This window comes from Curcuma longa, chromosome 6 (assembly GCF_044706935.1).
Source record: "Curcuma longa cultivar G26 ecotype Majalengka, Jawa Barat chromosome 6, ITB_CL_G26_1.1, whole genome shotgun sequence".
Taxonomy (NCBI): Eukaryota; Viridiplantae; Streptophyta; class Magnoliopsida; order Zingiberales; family Zingiberaceae; genus Curcuma; species Curcuma longa.
The window spans coordinates 7,137,451-7,160,236 of NC_133866.1; the positions used below are offsets into that span (position 1 = coordinate 7,137,451).

The window sequence follows — 22,786 nt, forward strand, 5'->3', positions numbered from 1 at the left end:
CATTTCCCGGCTGTTTAGGACCAGAAATCAACAACGTCAGCATCATATATTTTCTCTTTAAACACAACCATGGCGGAAGATTGTAGGTAATCATTATTACTGGCCAACAACTATATGTAGAAGTCATCAAACTATGCGGATTAATCCCATCAGCTGCTATGGCCAATCTTAGATTTCTCTTCTCAGAAGCAAAATCTGGCCAATTATGATCCACAAGTCTCCAACAAGGTGCATCAGCTGGATGTCGCATATAGGCATCACATACTCTTTTATCAGCATGCCAAGTTAACTCCTTAGATATTTCCTTACTCCGAAACATTCTTTGAAATCTAGGAATAGGAGGAAAGTACCATAAAATCTTTGCAGGGACTCCTTCAATTATCCTTGAATTCTTGGCCAACTTCCACCTTGACATCCCACAAGTAGGACAATGGGTAAAATCCTCGTACTCCTTCCAGTATAGGACACAATCATTAGGGCAAGCATGTATTTTCTTATAAGTCATCCCCATTGCACATAAGCTTTTCTTTGCATCATATAAAGATAAAGGCAATTCATTTCTAGCAGGAAGCATTTCTCCAAACAAGATAAGTAGGTCAGTAAAACTAGTATCACTCCAGCTGTATTTCGCCTTCAAGTTATATAACTGCACAATTGCAGATAACTTTGTAAATTTTGTACACCCAGGATACAGAGGTTTTTCAGCATCTTCAAGTAATTTTATAAATTGATCTGGATTCTGTGAACTTTCATATGCAGCGTGTACCATATCTACAGGTTCATCAGCAGCAAAATAGTTTTCACATTCTCCATATGCATCTTTCTCTTTCTTTAAATCCCCTAATATAGATTCTTCCCCATGCCATATCCATTTTTTGTATGTTAAGTCTATACCATTGCAGTACACATGTGCCCTTATGCTGTTAATATTATTGTTCCATAGATTTCCACATTTTGTACAAGGACAAGGTATACTAGTAGGATTAGCAGCATGTTGCAGCGCAAATTGCAAAAAATATTCCAATCCAACTTCAAATTCATGTGATAATCTATCCTTTGACATCCATGCTTTGTCCATTTTGTTGTACTGATGAATCAAAAATATCACATTGTTAACAAAAATCATTGCTCTCCAAATTGAGAATTGTTTATAGAATTTAACCAACTCGTATGTTTACAGCAACAATGCAGAAGAAATCAGATTTGCCTTCGAAGTCAAGTTTATACATTTTGTACATGCTACATATAATTTAAGGAGAATTGTTTCAATTATAAACTTAAGATGTGAAACTAGTTTAAAAGATCTATCATAATTTTGCCAAAGAGATTTTAAGCATGTAACAGGGTGGTTCAGACAAAAGCAACTTATATGTGAATATTAAGAGAAGCAAGTTTCTCCTACCCAGAAAAGAACATCCATTTGATTGAGACAACATTGTAAATGAAAAATAAAATGTCAGAAGACACCCAACTAATTATGAATTAGTGTTTATTTCATCTGATCACTATAAGACAAAAGCAAATATTATCAGTAATCAGTATATGTTTCTAGAGAATAGCAATCAATAACCACAAACACTTTTTTCCACAAGCCATAGTGAACTTCGATGAACAATTGTTTCCCATGATACAACGACAAGACCGACAAAACGATCAAGCACAGATCATTCCCCGCGAACTAATTACACCCAAAAACTATCACCGAAGAGGAGAAGCAGAGGAAAGGGCAGTAAGGATCGAGAACACTCTTCTTGTGATCTACCATCACTTTATCTTTTATAACTTTGTAACATATATATCTCCCCATTAATCTCCAATTAATGGTATAATTAATGAATTAATGACTTGATTTGAAACGTCTGTAATAACACTTGGCCGTTTCAACGTCAAGTAATTAACTCGTCAGTTTCACTGCAACCACCATTAATTTGTATATTACAAAAAAAATGAAACAGGATGATAAAATATTGGTTGATCCTACATTCGCACATGAGTCGTCTTGTGATTATAGTGCAATTCGAGTCCTGGATTTGCACCCTCTCTACGCACCCATGTGTGAGAGAGAGTCTCTCCCCATGCATATGTTCACAACATCAATACTTGTGATACATTATAAACCAACTAAGTTGCCCCTCAACTATCAATGTGAGACTAAACTCCTTCATATGAGGATTTTCTCTATCCTTTCATTTCTTTATTTCCATTCACATTTCTAACATATTGATTAGTCTTTTTCTCAAATAGTAATGTAATATTTTATTTTTCATATTTTTGAATTTATCAAATGTATTCATTTTGTTTTGTTTGCAAAGATTTTTAACTCTCATTTTTATATTTTATAGATGAGTCCACCCGAATTAAACTTTATATTATTCAAACTTACTGATAAAATAATCGAGCAAATTAAACCGAGTTTAAAATGGATTAAGGCATTGAATAATTGTTTAAACTTAAAAATTCTTATTTATTTATTCCTTAAATTGCTCCGGACACATCATCGTTTATTGAAGCTAGGCCAGATAATCCGCTGAAGCTTACATGCATGGAAGCATACAAGTCAGAAGCAACTTAGCAGTTAAAGGACTACGTACGTACTCTCCCTTCCCTTCCTTTGGGTCACGGTTCCTGCTCGAAAGCGGACTTGGGGAAGGACTTGGACAGGCCCGTGGTGGTCAGCATGACTACCTTCTCGGTGGACTGCTCGTCGACGCCCACTTGCTTAACGGTGAGCCAGATGAGCAGCTCCCGCGCCTTGATGCCGGTTATCCTCTTCAGCTTCCGATCCTCGATGAAACCGGTGACCTCGGTGCCGAACGACACCAGCTGCTTGATCTTCTGGAACATGTGGTTCTTCTTCTTCCTCAGGGTCAGCCACACGAAGCCGCTGGCGCGGTTGTAGCCCAACTCCTCGATGTCCTCCAGCGGCAGAATGCCCTCGGGGAGGGAGAGCTCGTCCTCGAGCAACTGCACCAGGCGCTGCCAGCAGGCGCCGTGCCCCTTTCGGATTTCGGCGCCGCTGCGCTGCTCCTCGATCAGCTGGTGGGAAGCCATTGATCTGATCTGATCTGATCTGATGATGAAGGAAATTAATTAAGAGTTGGCGAGGAGGGGGCGGGCTTCTTATAGCGTACGTACGTGGATTAATTAATAATTTGATGGTCAAAACACATTTCAATTGATTTGATTCAAGTACCTGATTCATTTAAATTAAAATTGCAGATCCCAACGGATCACTCGATCGACCACCTCCGGTCGGCGTGAGCGTGAGCGCGGCCCTCGGGGTATAGGTGAGTTGGTTACAACGCAACAGATTTATAGAAAAGGACAAGGGTTCGAATTCTGACGAAGTCAGTCGTGGGACCGATCGTGTGGGACCGCTAAAGTGGCGAATCCATCTTTTTGCAGAAGAGCATGAGCGTGAGGTGGAAGAAAGAGAGAAGAATTTCTTTGGATAGATAATATTGATTGACCGTTTATGCCAAAGTAATTAAACGCCGTGGTGGCGAGTGGCGTACGTCAACAGCTGTTTTGTGCATGTTGATCTTACATGGTCTGCTGAAAATAGTGAAAATCTTACATGGGAAGCTTGGTGAGATGTGGGATCATCAAGACTAGTGTTAAACACTAGTTTCGTAAACGATATTGGTTCCCAAGATACAATGATGATATCTCGAAATAGTAGCACTTCAAATTCCGAGATCAACGAACCTTCTTATAAGTTTTTTGGACTCCGAATGAACAAGATGAAATAAATGTTCAAAGAATGAATATCCTCGCAACGACGCGTACGTGCGAAGTACAAAGTGCGCCGACAAAGTGCCCATTACGCACGTGACAGACTGCGGGCTCACAAGTACAAGCACTTGTTCGCTCGTGAGAAGAGAACACTTGGACTTTTTGTGTTAACTCTATTAACACAACAACATTAATAAAGAAGACAAACTCATTGAAATTCTGTGAAATTATTCCCCATGCACTTTCTTATATAACATTAATTAACAATTAATGTTATTTTAAACTGACTTTAAACAATTAATTTCTTATTCACCCTTAATCGATTTTAAATAAATTAATATTCTAAATTGATCTACGTGAAACTTCGATTTTAAAATCAATTATGATTTTCATCCATTGATGATATTTTAATTTTCCACAAAACCGTATTAATTCTTTAAGATCCTAATATCTAACAAATGATACCTTATACGTTCCTAGTGATTAGAGGAATTTAGTTTGGTAGCTCAGGTAACAACCATAAATTTAAACTTATATCTTAATCAAACAAATTTGTATTTTTCCAAAGTGTGGCACATTTGTAGATAAACGCTGCCACGGCTTGGAAATTAAAATTATTCAAGCTTAATGTCAATAAAATTAACTGTTCGTCACTAAGACGGTTAATGTCTCAGAAACGTTGAAAAAGAAAAAAAATAAATAATAGAAATTATATATTTTGTAAATTTATTAATAATACTGATATTAAGAAAAATTCGGACAGAATGGTGTCTGGTTGGATCATTTTCAAGGTCTGTCGCATTAACATGCGATCATTCTTTCACATACTATGCTTGTCATATTTGTTCTATGATCCGCAATGCATCATAATTAAAAATTAATCAATGAATACTTATTAAATACCAATTGTTCTATGAATACTTGATTAAATACGGAAGTATCTTACAGTTGCATTAGAACACCGGAGAGAAAAAAATAACAAGTTGAAGATCAATTCATTAAACCAAAACAGTACTTAAAACATTGCTCAGCCACAGTTCTTTCAGACAAAGTTTCAAGTCTTGGGAAGAAACATGTGAAAACAAATCTAAACTAAATCTTCTAGCGCATAGTAGTTTCATAATGAAAACTCACTCTTCATCCTTGAGACCCTTCCACCTTCAGCGATACTATACGAACAATTGACACTTTTGATTAGATTACAGTCCATCACGAAATATAAAACGGAAGTAGAGGTTATTATGAAGAACAAAACACATGCAATGTATCAATTCTGCAAGCAAAGGCGATTTGTATATAAAATTCCTACATGTTAGAGAAAAAGTTGAGCATGGAATAGGAAAAAAAACAAAGCTGGGCAAATGAGGTTGATACTTTTCGATATAATATCTAGAGGAAATAAAATACATTCATTTTCATCAGCAATACATCACATAAAAACAGAAATCAAGCAATGCAATTGAGAAAAATAATCTTAGAACCATAATGAGCTTTTAAGTAATAAGACTCGTCTAAAAAGAATCTAATATAAGCATCCGTGTTCAAACTATTCCTTGAAAAAAGGGTACAGAATAATAAGCAGCTCAGTGTCAGGTCCTTCTTTCAGCTTTTCATGCCCACATCACGGTGAGTTTCTGATATTAGAAATTCAGATAGCATAACCCTTCAGACAAGCATGATTTCCATTCAAACATTGAAAGGAAATACAGCCTCAATGTATCTAGAGAACTTGTTGAATGATCACAAGTCTCTTATAGAAATTAATATCTGAGGTGGTTCTCCAATCTCCAATCTTAGTCACTCGCAAGATACAGGCGCCATTTGAGGAATGTAAGAGCCTTTCTATACATTTTTCATTACGAGATTGATGTTACAAAAGACTACTAAACTTCATACTAAAACTGATCCCTTCAGCAATTAGTACAGGACTCAGTGAGGCATTCAGTCTACTGCCACGACTAAGGGAAATTAAACTTATACTAGGATCTGATACATTCGGCAATCAGTACAAAACTCAGTAAGATATACATTAGCTGCAACCCTATGGGCCTTCATACTAGGATCTGTTACCTCGAGCAACCAATACAGAACTCATATAGAATAGATTTTGCTGCTACAATTTGTAAGATGCTAATGGCCTTTCAACTATAGCATACTATAATCAAATAGATTTTAGCACCTGCCCAGTGCTCATCAAGTCAATATGTTTTCCCTTCTTTTTGCGCACTGAGCCCCACGCATGATTTCTAATGCTAACTACTAACTAGCGCTAGGCCAAATTCTGGCTTTAGGATATTACTTTTAAAGGACCCAAAAAAACACAAGTTTCTTCTCAATATCACTTCAAAGAAGTAACCCAAACTAACATCTTGTTCCCATTCCTCTTCTCCTATTGGATCTGAAGTTTTTACTACCGAGAAATTGATAGCTCAGTTTGTTTCCCATAAACTTTTACGTATAAATTGACTAAAGAGATATGGAAAAGTAAATGGAATCGTTGAATGATTTTGTAGTTTTGGTGATAAAGAAGTACAAATTGAGAAAGTCATAAAAAAAGGTTAATGTTACAAATCCAAAACTTGCTAAACTATAAAATAAGATCAACTCAAAATCCTGCCAATATCTAATAATAAATGAAAAATGTTAATTAGCATAATGTCATAACCAAGCAGATAGAAGAGAAAGAATGTGCAGAAACATCTAAATTATCTTAGTGATACTGAGTTTTATCTAGCAAAAATAATGAACGATAACCATCAAAAATATAGAAAGAAAGATGTACGAGTACCTTAATAAAGCCAATTTCTTTGGCGTTGCTGCGGAAGCACTGTCTGCAACACATGAGACCATACTTCCTGATTATTGCATGTGGGTTCCCACAAACACGGCTACAAAAGAGAGTAAACAAACATCAGACGCACTGAAAAGATAGCAACATAGAGTAAAAGCAAGCATGTATGAGGGTAGGCATCTACCTCAAATTAAACAACACGAACGAGTGATCTTAAAAATCAAATAAGACAGTTAAACGATCTCTAAGGTATCGGTAACAGATGACAAACTTAGCAAACAATGCAATCAAAATTTTTCAGGGATAATAACGAGGTGATCAGAGAACAGACATCGAGGAATATACCATACTTTCCGATCAGCTTGACCTTGCGAGAAACAGAAGCAATTCTAGGAAACTACGAGATTGAATGATGGATACACTTACCATAGCCGAGATCCAGGTCCATAGTTCTTGGGATGCGAGTTCCAGATGTTTGAGTGCCCCATCTTCTCTCCGGCAGATCTTCCTCGAATCGGAAAGCAGAACAACCAAAGCAGCGGCGGACAGACGTGAGGGCGGATTGGAGGAGGAGTACCCTTTTATAGAAGAGGAAGCGAAACCCTAACATTTTTTTATAAATTTTTTACTGATTTATAAAATTTGTTGTGTAAACTATAAATTTTAAAAAATACATTAAAAATAGCATAACTTATATATATAATAAATTATTAAAAGTAAAATGATATATATTTTTTGCATAATTTAGAAATAACTGGTAAAATTTGTAAATATAGAAATATGATTTTTAAAAATATTATAAAAATGTTTTAAAATATAACAAGGATCAAATTAATATAAATTTTACATATTTAAAAGCAAATGTAACAAAAATTTATGATAATTTTGGTAGAAATGACTCTATAACTATTTTTACTAAATTTTGAATAATTTGATGTGACCTTAAAAGTTTTGTCCATATTTTAAAAATATAACTAAAAAATAGTTGTGTAAAAGTTTTAAACAAAAGTATCATGTAGTGATTTATATTCGGCAAGCTAGTGGCTCACTTTTCAATTAAATCATCAGCATTTCATTTTTAAATAAAGTTAAATGGGCATCTCATTTGATTTTAACTGTCCAAAATACTTTATTATATTATCTAATTATTAAATCGGGTAGAAGCTAATAACTTATTTTTATAATTATAAAAGTTAATTGTTAATTTATACACATTGTATAAGTTAGATTCTAACTTCTGATGAGATAATATGAGCAATGATTCTTGTCACAACAAATTCATGTCACAAATTTGTCACAATAAATCTGGACCGTTAGATTTTAAAATAAAAGATTAAATCCAAGCCATCACAATCACCCATTCAATCTACGACCTGGATTTAATCTTAACTTTAAAATCGAACGGTCCAGATTTGTTGTGACAAATTTGTGACATGAATTTGTTGTGACAAGAAACTTTATTTTTAATTATATTATCAATTTATCACTGAGAAAAATAAAATTAAAATAATATAAAATTATTATTATTATAAAAACTAGTATTTCACCCGTGCAATACACGGGATATTTTTTTTATATAATTAATAATTAAAATTAGTAAGTATGAGCATTTGAATAAATAATTAAAATATAAATAACAATGATAACAACTAATTAATTTTTTTTTTGCTCGACACATTTGTAGAACGATAACAACGGTTCTTCACTTATTTTTTCCAAATATGTCATGATGTCATTGACAAAGTCTCCTCACAAAGTATATGATATCTTATTGTTCCTGAAAATAGTAAAATAATTGATTATTAAAAAATATTAAAATATTAGATGTAATATATCATAATGTCATTGACAAAGTCTTTCCATAAATTAAAAGAATAATAAAACAATACTTACTCCGAATCTTCTAAGATAAAATCAAGAAGTTTTGTAAGGCGGCCACCAAATTCTTTACTTTGAGGCGATTCTCGTGCAACCATTTTGTCAATGACATCTCAAAAAAAAATTTAAGCTATAAGATAAAATGTTCGATCAATTAATCATGAAATAAAAAAATAAATTAACTTATCAAAAAGTACGTTCTCATTAACAGAATCTGTCTCCTTCAGTTCACTAAAAGACTTGAATTCATACATCATCGATGGAAATGTATCATCAAAAATTTCGCATACATGAGTTTTTGCAATAAAATTGATCTTGTATTTGTTTGTTGTTGTCTTATACTTCATTCGATTCTCTGCAACAATGATATTTTTTATGGCAAATACATGACCTTCTAATAAAATGGGTTTCACTTTCTCCATGATCGGACATTTTATTGTTCCATGTATGCGTTCACCCTATAAATATTTAGAAAAAGTAAATATTTATATTTTTGAACAATAATCAAATATATACGTAAAAAATATATATACAACCTCTTTATCACGAAAGACACACTCCAAGCTAAAATCTCCATTGTTTCCATATGTAGGTAGATCGTAACAACGAACTAATCGGAGTTTCAACGCCCACTGCATTTTCGAACGGTTAACCTCTCGGATAAGATTAAACAGAGGAGCCATTTTTTTATTTCAATCTAAAGTGAGTGAGTAAAGATATTACAGTCTTAATTTATAGAGTGTATTGAAGAGGAATTTGAAAAGTTTAAATCGAAAAAGATGGTAATTTTATTGATGACATTAAATATAATTTAAGGCAGGACCTTGAAACTTTGGAATATGTGGTATTTCAAAGGTGGTAATATTTAATTTGTGTAACTTAAATCATGGAGTGTTGCACAAATTAAGTCTAACGATATCAATATCATTTAAATTCTAAGATGAATTTTTAATTAATATTGTAAAAGATGGAAAGTATCAACAATCAAAGAGAGCACTAATCTTTTCACGATTTTCAAAATCTCTTCAATGTCATAAATATCAAAATTGAATAATATCGATGAATCTTCATTTTTTAATTTATATGGTAATCTTTAATTAAGGTCATTTCAATTATTAATAACATTTTATTAGCTTTGCAACATTAAATGATATTTTACAATCAAATATGGTAATCTTTACCATATATAAGTTTTAGATATAACTCAAATCATTTAAATCAGACAAAAATGAAAAATAAATACTTTATTGAATTAAAAAATCATACTATTTGTGTAAAACAATTATAATGATAATTCATAAGATAAATATTTCTATATCAGGTAAAAAATAATAATAATTGATATGTAATACATAATTATTTAAATACATTAACTAAGGCTACATTTTCATAACTTAATTAAAAATAAAATGTATGTCCGTTCGAGTTGTAAAAAATCATTAATATGCAAAATACAGAGATTCAAGACATCTTCCTTAAATTAGGTTCACTGCATATATGATTAATTATTTTCATATAGATAAATATTAATTGTATGCAAAATACACAGATTCATGACATCTTTCTTAAATTAGGTTCACTGCATATATAATTTATTATTTTCATAATAAAAGATTTGATTGAAACTAAAGAGTTGAGTGTAGCTATATTAGGTCCCCAAAAATTAGGTTCCTTAAATTGTTTCCGTATAGATAAATATTAATTGTATGAAAGATTTTTGCGGTCCTCGATGGGTGTAAGTTTGTTTCCATATAGTTAAATATGTCTATAATTAATGTTTAGGCGGGAAATTTTTGGACAGACAACTCTGTTTTTATATATATATATATATATAGATTAGATGCTAGCTTCTATAATGTGGAGAAGTTACATCATAACTTCTACCATATATAAAAGTCAAATATTGTAAAGGCATAGAGCAGTTCAAATCAAATAGAATATCTATTTGATTTTAATTAGAAATGAGGCACCATCTTATGAAAAAGATAAATGATGGACGCCCTTTTTAATTTTTATCCATTTCTATTCAAATTTTTTATTTGCACTCTAAAAGGAGATTTTTTAAGTCCCAATTGTATTTTAAAAATAATTAAATGACTAAAAATAATAATAAGTGACTAAAATTACTATATGAATTTAATAATTTTGGCCGCAATTATTTTTAAAAATTATCATATGGCCCAAATTGTTATATGGAAACTATAAAATAGTTTTGATAAAAAATTACTATATTATATAATATTTTTATTTAAATTACTATAGTTAATTTTGAATAATTTTATTATTTTAAAAATACCATTGAATTTCAGTCACCTTCTAAAATGTATTTATCTTTTTAAATTTAAATTTTGAAATAAAATTGATCAAACTTGTATATAATTATGTTATAAATTGTTTGGTCAAGATTTTATAGAGTGCATTTATATACTTAGATTTAGATTTTAAATATGAAATAATCACGTATTAGTTTGCCTAAAATTATTTTAAAATACATTAAATTTTGTATAAGTGCAATGTCGGTTATTTCTCATTAATTAAGTGGTTCATGATCTCTACTTGATGCTCACGTGAATCATGGGAACATGATAGTTTATTTAACTACCCACACTCACTGATGGTATGAGTTTATATATACATCATATTCATTTTCAAAGGTCCCTAAGTCTACTCTCTACATAAATATACATCATCATATTGAGTGAGACAAAGTTGCCTTAGAGCATGATTGAGTTGGTTACTATAGGACATATTTATTGAAGTGAACAAGGGTTAAATCTTGAGGAAGTCATGGTAATATTCTTTCCATAGTATTAATTGTAATTTTTTGATTTACTTCCTCATAGATGATCATAAGATTTATCATCTGAGACTACTGGGATAGCAAATTTTATCTTTTCACTAAAGAATGAGACAAAGTTTAGAAGTATTAAAATTTCCAAACCAAACCCACTTTAATAGAATATATAAGTGTGTGCAAGTGTGAATATATAACAATGGTTGGAGGTATGTTTTTACATCCAATTTCGTTTATTCTTTTTGATTTGGATATATTATTAATGATACTAAATATGTTTAAATTGTTTTAATGTTTTAATATTTGGTATCAGAGCACGATTTTCCCTCTGTCTTGTATGTTTTAGCTAGTTTGATTTAATTGTGTTTGTAATTTACATGTTTACATGCTTCTATTGTTTATTTTTTTATAATCTATTGTTATTTATTTTATACATGCAATGTTTAATTAAATAATATGAGCACATTCTGAATTAATTTTATATTGTTTGAGGTTTTATGCGATGTTATGAACCTATGTTTAGTGATCATATAGTTTTAATTAATTGAGAAGTAGCTTTAGCATCCTTAATTGATTAAAATTATACAATAAAGTTATTAAAATTAGTGGGAGCAAGATTTATTATCTTGTGTTATATGTGAGTGATATTTTACTTGCGATAAATGTAAGAGTTTGTAGTATAAGGTGAAATAATTCCTCTCAAAGAGCTTTGATATGAGACATATAGGTGAGGCATCTTATGTCATTGACATAGACATTAAGATTCATAAGGAAAAATTTAGTGGCGTTTTGGATTTGTCTGAAGAGACTTATATTAGTAAAGTTTTAAAGAGATTTTAAAGATTGTTCATCAAGTGTAGCACTCATTAGAAAGGGAGACAGATTCAATTTGATTCAATGTAGGAGTGTCAATTCGAGTGGGTTCGGATCGGATTAAAATAAAATATTATTAAAAAAAATATCAACTCGAACTTGTATAACCTAACCAATTGTCCGAATTTTTTTATTATTATTATTTTCGATAATTCTTCATTTTTATCTCAATATTTTATCATTATCATACTAATATTATATAAAATATCTTAATTTTTAAAATAAAATTTGATTTAACCTCCAAAAAATCTCATAAATCTTAAATCTGAGTCAACTCAAACCTGACCCAAATAATTAATCAAATACAAAACCTCCAACCTGAACCCGAAAACCCTCAACTCTAACTTGATTTTTTTTCAATTGAGTTGGGTTGGTGGGTTAGGTCAAGTTCATTTTTGACACTCCTAAATCAATGCCCCAAAATGAGCTCGAACTAGAACAAATGAAAAACATTCTGTATGCTTCAACTATTAGAAGTCTAATGAATGCTTAGGTCTGCACTAAATTTGACATTGCATTTGTTATTGGGGTGTTAGGGAGATAATATAGTAACTTAGATATTGACTACTGGACACCTACAAGAGACACCTTCAAGGGATAAAAAAATACATGCTCATGTATAAACAAACTGAAACTCAAAAGGTGATTGGTTACTGTTTGATGTAGATTTCGCAGGGTATATTGATTCAAGTAAATCAACATCTAGTTATATTTTCATGCTTGCTGATGGAATTGTATCTTGGAGGAGTGTAAAATAAACTCTAATTGTTATCTCCACTATAGAGCCCAAGTTCTTATCTTTTGAAGCTACCTCACATGGTGTATGGTTGAAGAGTTTTATATCTAGGCTTAGAAAGATTGATTCTATTTCTAGGCCATTGAGATCGTACTATGACAATTTAGAGGTTGTGTTTATGGCTAAGAACAACAAGAGTAATAGTCGTAGTAAGCATATCGACATCAAATACTTAGCCATAAGAAGTCATGTCAAAGAAAATAAAGTGATTATTGAGTACGTTAGCACTAAATCGATGATGACTAATCCTTTCACTAAAGGCATGCTACCGAATAATTCAAAGATCATGTACTGCGAATGTGACTTAATTCCATGATGTAAATTTTTATTGTATGTACATTTTAATATTTTAATGAAACTCTTTTAGTTTGAGAAATATTATTAATGTTTAGATCTTGAATAAACATAGGATTTATTTATTAATTCACAAGTAGTAAATAAGAAATAATATGCCTTGTAATATATAAAAGATAATGTTGATGTAGTTTGCACTAACGATCAAACTCAGGTTTTGATGTATGACAAAGTGGTTAAAGTTAGGTTGTTGTTTTTAACCTCTTTACTAAGTGTGCAGGGTCGAAAGACTTAGAACCAGACACCAGGCTGAAGTCCAGGGTGGTTGAGTCATGGCAGGAAGTCCAGTTGGGTCCGCGGAGCCTAACAACTGGCCGAAGACCAAGTTGGTTGAGACTTGGCAGAAAGACCAGGGTGGTTGAGCCTTGGCAGGAAGTTCTGGTGGGTTAAGAAGTCAAGTAGAACTGTATGAGGTAAGTGAGGTAAGTCACTGGAGGAGCGAACCAGTGAGGATGAGTTCAATTTTGGACTTTAGGCGCGATCCAACTTAGACCCACTTGGGTGATCTAAGTTGAGTTCATGGTTAGATCCTGGTCTGGATTGATAGGATCTAATTAATTTTAAATATTCTATATTTTAATATATTTTATTAACTCTAGGATTTATTTGGTATACGGATAAAATTAATTTTGCATGTGAACTCTGCAAAATTAATCTTCATTATTATTTATTTTGCTAATATGAAATGTTATTAAATGATAAAATTATTTCTATCTATAATAAATATTTAAGAAGGATAAAATAAATATAATTTGAATTATTCTTTAATCCTGGATAAGATAAACTGCAAGAAGTGGATCAAGTTTTGCGTTTTTTTTAAACATTTGCAAATCTAGATAACTCAATCGTTTCTATATAAAGCCTTAGTCAGTGCATGAATTGCACAACTTCGACCAATGTCAATCTTCTGCGGTGACCCGAGCTTCGACACGACCACGTCCAACTTCTGCCGGAAGATCACCCCCAAAATCCGAGCATGTCCAGAATTTTCTGTTGTTGGGTAACGAAGAAGTTTTCTTATATTTATTTTCGGCACTTATTTAAAAGTCAAAAGTGTGGGGTTGTCACACTTTGATCATTGTATTCGCCTATACTCTACCAGAGTTTTTGTCTAGTAGAGAGATTTAGTAGATTGCCCATAGGAAAGGTCCAAGGGTCCTGGGCCTTCGAGTAGGAGTCATCGATGGCTCCGAACGAAGTAAAAAATTACTTGTGTCTTTCGTACATATTTTCTTTCATCGCTTCGTATGTATTTTTCGTTGCACATTTTTCAAAGCATAAACTTTCTAACTCTGATTTTAAACGAACAAATTTAAAAAAAAAATTCATGATTCACCCCCCTCACATGCACTCGCACTCGATCCTACAGATAATACCATTTTTGAAAGACATATCGCCATGATTCTTATTATGGTAAGTGATTGATACATAAATAAAGTGGGAGAATATTGATTATTTCTCATTAATTAAGTGGTCTATATATATATATATATAACTGTGTGAAAGTGTGAATAGTAGTGATTGGAGGTATATTGTTAAATCCAATTTTGTTTTCGTTAATTTTTTTCAATTTGAATATGTTATTAATTAATGATACTAAACATTTTAAATCGATTTAATATTTTAACATTTAATACCTATTACTTTTGAAAACATATGTTGGTATATATACATCACTTTAATAGGTACTAGAGTGGTTTGATTGGTTTGCTTTTTTTTTAAAGCGGTACAGATTTTTCTTTCTTTGCAAAAAAAGGTTTGATGTTGATGATTTTTTCCTTAATTTATTTATTAAGTATATATAAAATACAACTTATACACATTTAAAAGTTGACCTCCACAATATACATCTATACTATACTAAAAAAATTTTATATGCCGACTAATTTTGGGGGTGATCGGTTTGGTCCTATAAAAGTTCTCCATTGATTATCAGAGTAAATCAAAAAATGCTCACGATTGCCCATCCAAACAACTCGCTCGCTTTCTCTGACCCACTATTCACTAGAGGAAAATAATTCTTACAAAGCACCACAATTGAGTCTTAAATTCAAAATTTTTGAAATACATTGGAGGACCTTAACCGATAGCTTAAGAGGTTATTATGTTAAAATTTTGTTCATAGGCTAAATAGTAAGATCACTTTCCCGCTCAGTAAATGAGAAAGTTTAAGGAGATATGCATTTAAGGCACAACGTTGAAGGAGGAAACCAAGATCGAAACTTTGTAGAGAAACTTTAATAAAAAAGTGGAATCTATTATCCCAACGGTCCCACACAATCGATTCCATGATCATATGTGAGGAGGTAAATCAGGAAGTTATAGTTGTCCACTACGACTACTACGGAGAGGGCATTGCCTCGGCTTCGTCGAAATTCGACTCTTGCCTACTCCAATAAGTCTGTCTTGTAGTAATCAATTTATGATCATGTCCGAGGAGCAACTTTGCGGACAGACAAACTTTACATTTTATTATCCAAATTATACAAATACAGAACAGATTTCCTTATCCTCACAGTTCTATCTCTACCGATGACCATGAATCTGATGGCAATCAACTAAAATTTATCCTCAGACAAGTTTCTGATCTCTCATCCATTTAGTAACGACCCATTTCTCTCCTTTCCTTACCGGACAGCTCCCATGCAGCGACGTCTGACAAAAGAAGAAGGTCCAATCAACAAGCCATTCTGTTACTTCAAATGGAGTCGATTTAGAAATAATACAGTACTCCTAATCATCAATTTACCAGTACTCACAGGATCAATGGTCTGATTTAAGAACATCGAGAAGAACAAAAGTCCATCGCCTCTGTTTGGCTTGATCTTCAACCCAATACACTCCTTGTAATCAAAACCAGTGTCCATATTGGAACCATTCTGCAAAGAGATCGCTATTCATATGACTGATAATCTATAGAATACAATTAGTCTGTTTCTGCCATTGATTACCTCAAAGGGAAAAGCAGTTTCTCCACCTTCCTCCACATCTGAAAGATACAGTATGAACGTAGCTACCTAATCGCATGGACAAACATCGATTTCTGATCAGTAATGTTCAGCGAACAAGAACAGATAATCAATCATTCGAGAAATAAGATGAGAAGTGGTCAGTGGATACCCTGCTGCTCGTCTGTGGTCCGTATTCAGCAGGGTCGAAAGCATCGTAGTGAGAAGCATACCTCTGTCCGAGCTCATACCGGAGAACGTTGAATGGCTGAAAGATGGACAGAGATATTTAGAGTAACGAAATGAACAGAGAGACAGAAGTTTATTCATTAAGATATGATCGTCGATACAGTACCTCTCCATTTTCTCTCGGGATCAGGGAAACTCTCGCAATCTTCTGCTCAATTTCTTCCAGAGTTCCAGTCGAATCTTCTGAGGCTCTGAGAAACGTGCCAGTGCTGTTTAACAGATCAAAAGATTGTGAGATGTCTTATTGATTAGAGTCAAATCTATGAGTATTGACCTCGTTCTTATTCCTTTAGTATTTTCGGGCGTCTCTCCCTCGCGAAGCATTAGTTTTGATGGCTCGAGTCTTGCCCTGGCAGTTTCTGTGATATCTTCACATTGCTCCTTCGTCGCAAACCCAGGGAAATAGAATGCACGAGGTTTCCAGCTCAAAACCTGAAAAGGGATCGAAGCAGTCTTAGACTCGCCGGTGCGCCCGTGAAGCACGGCCGGGGGCAGGGGCTCGACTTCCTCCACCGTGAACTTCCCGCGAGGCCCGCCGCCTGCCAAGGAACCACCCTGCAGCAGTCGCGCTACGTAAAAAATCAGTCGTACAAAGCTGAACGAGGAAAAAGGAGTTGACGGCGGCTGAGGTGGTGCACCTCCTGGAGGAAGAGCAGGGACGCGAAGAAGCCGGACACGAAGCAGAGAAAGCAGCAGCGGAGCAAGAGACGAAGCTCGACCTTGGCTTCTTTCCTCATCCTCCTAACCTCCATGGCGACCAGTGCTCCTCCGTTCCCGTCCTTAAAGAACGGCAAACCAACTGCTCTGCTTCGGATGCATCCCCCATTTTGCATTTTGATCCAAACAAACGGGAGGAATATTTTGCTTTAATTTTTTATTTCCTTTTTTTTACTAAAGAGATAAAGATAAAATAAAGAAAAAATCTTTTTCGTAATTTACTTTCCGTCATAGGAGTTTTTTGCTAAATGTCTTGTAAATTTTAAATAAATATTTTAATCTCAGAGAAAATGCATTAACAGTAACATAAAATGTATTTTAATGTGAAATTTCAGAAGTCTTTTTTTAAACTTATTAATCTTAAGTTCTGCTAAAAATATTTTAGAATTAATGAAATTAAAAAATAGGATAATTTAGAATATGCAAATGCCCTAGAATATTGAAATACTTTAAATATTTTATTTTATTATTAAAGGTTTCATAATTATGTAAATCATTTAAATGATACACTTTTAAAAAGTCAATAAATAATTTAATTTCGGAGAGAATTTTTTTGATAATTGTAAAAAATGTTAATATATAAGTTTAATATAATCTTTAAATATTTTCTCAAATTTAATGTAACCTTTTACTTTTCTATATTTAAGTTGACATCCATACAAAAATGTGAAATGTTAGAAATTATCTTTAGATTTACTCATTAATTTAAATTAAAAAAAATATTAAGATTATTTTCACATTAAAAATACTTTAAAAATTTATTTAATACACATAATAGTGGTATTTAAAAAAGATTTAAGTTAGAGATATAAATAGGATAATAATAAAAATAATACTAAGGATAATTATGGTATTTTATAGGGAGTGAATGCCTTTTTGATAAAAAAATCAATATAGAGCACCAACAAGATGTTCTTTTGACTTTTTACCCTAAAAATAAATCAAATTTAATTAAAAAATATTATATAAAAATTTTTTATATGAAAAATTTTATTTCTTAATTTAATTAAAATTATTTAAATATATTCAAAATCTATTTAAAATTGTTTAAGGTTTATTTTTTGTAAATGGCTGCTAGTACAACAGTCAATTATAAATGGTCGGTATAATTATTGTGACAATCGTTAATTAATTGTTACGTGTACTAATCATTTAATGTTTGTTCACATTGTTAAATTTACATGATATTAAAAAAAGTTAAATAATATTGATTGATAACAAAATGTTAACATAAAAATATTTTACATAATATTTTTAATTAAATCAAATTAAAAATAAAATTTATTTTAATTACTTTAAAAATAAAAATATTTTTATTAAAATAAAAAGCAGGGCTCCTTTTCGGCGTTATTTTAATTTTTTATCCTTAATAATATTCAGAAAAAATAGAATGCCATGCTGTCTAAACTCAAAAGCCTCGTGACCTGCACGTGCCGCGGTGGAACTTTCCGAGGCAGAGCGTACAAGCTATACATCGTGAACTGTAAGTTGTCATTCAAAGCAGTAACTTCATTGCTGCTTCTCTGCTTGAGCAAATGAAATCGACATCATCTCAGGGCCGACCAAGAACATTGTGAACTGCACATCCACGATTCTCCTGTTCCTTTTTTATAGTCCACAATGGCCATGGCCATCACGTAAAAGCTCTGTTGGGATTGCTTCAGCCCGGCCACGATCCTACAGTAAGATCGCCTCAATATTCTACGAAATGACCCCAGGGTAAACAACCCCACGGCCACTGCGAATAAAGCCACGATCATCTTCCTCTCCTACGAGACCCCCAACTACGATGATCAGGTCCATACCTCGAAAGCAAATAAAGGCGATGCCTTCCCCTACATTATTCTCACAATCATGTCATCTGAAACCCACCTTTAGCTTTGAGCCGTAGGAATGGCTCATCACTGAGCCGTAGGAATTCGATTCTTGTTCTATATAAACCGTGTTTAAACTTTTATTCCTCCAGGAGTTGCTTTGAGCATGGGACGTCCAATGCTTGCAAGATCAGTAAGACGGCTGAGGTACCTCTTCTGTCCAGTTTCACTGCATTTTAAGAGGAAAAAAAGCTAATTAAGAACTGAAGGAATTGCAATTGCAGTGTCGACAGGGGGGTGAGAAAGGAGCATGCAGCTCCTGCAAATGGCTGCAAACGTGATGGAGCAGCTTGGTGGGTTCCTCACCCGAGGACAGGGATATATTACCCTAAAGGCCATGATTGGGTGATGGAAGACGTCCCAGAAGGAGCCTCCTCGTTCCCAAGGACTTACTGGCTCAGGAGGGACAGCTTTGAAGATGTTGATAAATCAGATGCAGATGTTTCCACTCACACCTGCAACTATGATCACCCATTCCTTGGCATATAGTTCTTAGGTTAAGTAATTAACTTTGTGCTAGAACTACTACTAGTGAATAACGGTATTCCAACTGTCACTCAGAATCTCCTATGAATTTGGAAATGTTGGATTGAAGTCTCTTATAAGAAGAATTCCAAGATCTCTCTAAGCTCTGTTTCTAATTTCTAACATCAGAGGAGCAAAATGATGAAACCGAATTTCGAGGGGGGTTTCGAAAAGTTGGCAAAATTTTGGGGGCAGAATAAGATATTCACAAAAGTAAAAAAAGGCAAGAACGATGGACAGAGCTGATCTCAAGATCCACGCTTTTTGCTCGGCTTCCCTTGCGTTTCTTCTCTTTTTTCTGCTGATTTTATCGATCGGGAATCAGATTCTGATGCTGAGCGCGTCGGGATTGCTCTACAGCTGGAGATCTCGCGCGGGTCGGAGCCATCCCGATCCAGACGCGTCGCTCGATCCCCTCTCCGCCGCTCCTGCCGCTGGTGGAGACGCCCATCCCCGGCACTCTCGACGGCACGCCCGTCGCCGTCGCCGCCTCGGAGATGGTCCTCCTCAGCTCGAACCCAGACGCACGGTAACGATTCCCGATCCCCAATTCTTATGAGAGATCTTACCGCATATGATGCCTTGCTGGAATCGTAAATCTGTAAACATGATGTCATGTGATTTTTTGCAATATCTCATCTGGGATCTTACAATCTCTCCTCCAATGCCTCTTATTTTTCAAAGCTCCTCTTTGTCGCGTCTCTATTAAACGATGCAACTTGTTGCTGAAGAATGGAAATCTTATCTCACTTATTTGAGTCTCCTTGGCTGTTCATTAAATCTGAAAGCTTCAATATTTTCCTCTTCAGTTCCATTCCCTTTCGTTGGAAAGAACTAACAAAGAATAAATATATTCATCACTTGCACTGTTCTTAAGCTCAAACTGCCGAACTAATTTTCTCTACTAGATTACCAAAATATTCAAATAAATTGGTTAACTGGATTTTCAGAGTTTATCCAAAAATATATGAGTTGGTAAAAAATATCTTCTATCAAAGGAATTTGGTGAAGTTTAAAGTTCCTTCCTTGTTTCATCACTTCATTTCGTTTGGGGTTTTGAACTTGAGAATATCCATAAGTCATTTGTTTCAAGGAATTTTTGGAAATCTACATTCTGATCAATCTGTAACTAACCTTTCCAACCTTGTTCATATTCAGTATCAATCTTGTTCATGGCACAAGTATGGAATTCAGCTCAAACTACCGAACTAATTTTCTCTACTAGATTACCAAAATAATTCAAATGCAATCTTAGATAGCATGTTAGATTTGAAGCTTATTTTTAGAGTTTATCCATGATATGTACCAATCATATGAGTTGGTAAAAACTATCTTCTAGTTGTTCATTCAAAGGAATTTGGTGAAGTTTAAGAGTTTTCATCACTTTATTTCGTTTGGGGTTTTGAACTTGAGAATATCCATAATTCATTTGTTTCAAAGAATTTTTGGAAATCTACATTCTGATCAATCTGCAACTAGCTAATCTTTCCAACCTTATCTAGGAATTTGAACCAGATTGGCTAGGTAGCCAAAGTGATGGAGACTCTATGATCGGCAGCAGTATCTACGGCGCATCTTTAGCAAGCACACTAGATAGGTTAAGACTGACCAGGAACGACCAACTTCCTGGTGTTGTTCTGCAGGCAAGAGCAAGGCTTCAAGAGAGACTCAGAGGCATCTCTCCTTCTGGAAATAGGTTAGATGGTGCAGCAAAACTTATGCCCTTCTGATTGCAACAGAAACTTTCAAGATTTATCGACAAACCTACTTTCTAAATGGCAGTCAAACGGGCTTGACATTAGACATCACAAGGAATGAGGTTGCCATGAATGATGAAATGAGGCTGGTGAATCATGGAGAGCCAGATGCAGAGAGTTTGGTCGAATGGTTTGAATCAGGATCTGAAACTGATGGCTATGTGCAATATGCTAATAGGCCTCCTGGACTCAGCTCCAAGGCTTTCAGTAATCTACAGATGGAAGTCTATCGAGACGGCGTGGAGGGGGAGAATGTTGAGAGAGCTTGTCTCGATTGCTCCATTTGTCTGGAGAGATTCGCGGAGGGCGAAGAACTGATTCAGCTGTCTTGCAGGCACAGGTTCCATCCTGATTGCTTGGAGCCATGGGCGAAGATATGTGGAGAGTGCCCATATTGCAGGACGACCATATAAAGGCTGTTTCTTCCATTCGAGGTAATCGATTCGCAAAGGAATTTATCCTGTTTGTGGTAAATTTGACTGTTTATTATCGCTACTGTTCAATATAAGTTTGTGTTTTTCGTTTAATATTTTGAGATTTTTTTTTCTTGTAGCAATTCATAATTAGATCAACCTAGCGTGTTTTTAGATCGATATCTATAGTTGCAGTTGGCGTTATAAAATTCGATTAACGCGTTAATACCTCTGAACGCGATCCTTTTTGCTCTAATAAATTCTGATTTTTTTATTTTTTATTTTATAAAAAGATGAAATTTATCGTCCCATATGATCGATCCTATGATTATCCGTAAAAAAATAAATAAAAAAATTATAATTGATTTCGACAAAGAAGAATATTGTTCAATAAATTCTGATTTCAATATAAATTAATAAGGATGTTAATTTTTAAATATATATATATATATTTTAATTTTATAATAGATCATTATAAAAAATATATATATATTTTAATTTTACCAAAATTTAATTATTATCTGATAATAATATGCAAATTGCTTTTCCCACCCTCACACCGCACCCCCTCTCCTCCTCTCTCTCTCTCCCATTCAAATGATATTTTTATTTTTTTTCTTTATTTTTTATTTTATTTTACTTATATATATATATATTTAATTTTAATTAATTTTTATTTAGTTTTATTTTTTAAATTAATTTTGTTTATTATTTTTTCATTAATACTTATATATATATTTAAATATAAGATTATAAACATATAAAAAAATTATTAAAAAAATAAAACTGATAAAAAATTTGAAAAAAAAACTGATTAATAAAAAAATAAAATCAATAAAAAAATAAAATTTAAAAAATAATAAATTGAAAAAAAATACAAGTATTATGAAAAAATAATAATTAAAATTAATTAAAAAAATAAAATTTATATAAAATTGAAAAAATATAATAAACAAAATTGATTAAAAATAAAACTAAATAAAATTTATATAAAATTCTAAAAATAAAGTATTGATAAAAAATAATAAATAAAATTGATTAAAAAATAAAACTAAATAAAAATTAAATAAAATTAAAAAAAA

The 22,786-nt window shown here is 33.0% G+C and overlaps 5 protein-coding genes across 5 annotated transcripts; 2 read left to right on the top strand and 3 right to left on the bottom strand.

Moving 5' to 3' along the window:
- Positions 1–2,473: 2,473 nt before the first annotated feature.
- Positions 2,474–3,063, bottom strand: LOC141830631 (uncharacterized). The gene has a single exon (XM_074718038.1). The coding sequence runs from the start codon at positions 3,049–3,051 to the stop codon at positions 2,617–2,619; it is 435 nt and encodes a 144-aa protein (XP_074574139.1). The 5' UTR covers positions 3,052–3,063; the 3' UTR covers positions 2,474–2,616.
- A 1,643-nt stretch (positions 3,064–4,706) lies between these two features.
- Positions 4,707–7,091, bottom strand: LOC141830632 (small ribosomal subunit protein uS14z/uS14y/uS14x). Its single transcript, XM_074718039.1, has 3 exons — positions 6,953–7,091; positions 6,524–6,623; positions 4,707–4,904 (listed from the first exon to the last, which is right to left on the bottom strand). Exons 1-3 carry the CDS (start codon positions 7,012–7,014, stop codon positions 4,896–4,898), a joined length of 171 nt encoding a protein of 56 aa, XP_074574140.1. The 5' UTR covers positions 7,015–7,091; the 3' UTR covers positions 4,707–4,895.
- Positions 7,092–15,792: 8,701 nt separating this feature from the next.
- LOC141831243 (putative prolyl 4-hydroxylase 9) lies at positions 15,793–17,170 on the bottom strand. Its single transcript, XM_074718653.1, has 7 exons — positions 17,057–17,170; positions 16,693–16,973; positions 16,525–16,627; positions 16,342–16,437; positions 16,173–16,238; positions 15,981–16,100; positions 15,793–15,876 (listed from the first exon to the last, which is right to left on the bottom strand). Exons 1-7 carry the CDS (start codon positions 17,168–17,170, stop codon positions 15,793–15,795), a joined length of 864 nt encoding a protein of 287 aa, XP_074574754.1.
- A 1,945-nt stretch (positions 17,171–19,115) lies between these two features.
- On the top strand, positions 19,116–19,591 carry LOC141830371 (uncharacterized). Its single transcript, XM_074717808.1, has 2 exons — positions 19,116–19,156; positions 19,234–19,591. The coding sequence occupies exons 1-2, from the start codon at positions 19,116–19,118 to the stop codon at positions 19,496–19,498; spliced, it is 306 nt and encodes a 101-aa protein (XP_074573909.1). The 3' UTR covers positions 19,499–19,591.
- Positions 19,592–19,800: 209 nt separating this feature from the next.
- LOC141831152 (putative E3 ubiquitin-protein ligase RHY1A) lies at positions 19,801–21,818 on the top strand. The gene is made up of 3 exons (XM_074718571.1): positions 19,801–20,063; positions 21,037–21,230; positions 21,317–21,818. The coding sequence occupies exons 1-3, from the start codon at positions 19,866–19,868 to the stop codon at positions 21,702–21,704; spliced, it is 780 nt and encodes a 259-aa protein (XP_074574672.1). The 5' UTR covers positions 19,801–19,865; the 3' UTR covers positions 21,705–21,818.
- The last annotated feature ends 968 nt before the right edge of the window (positions 21,819–22,786 follow it).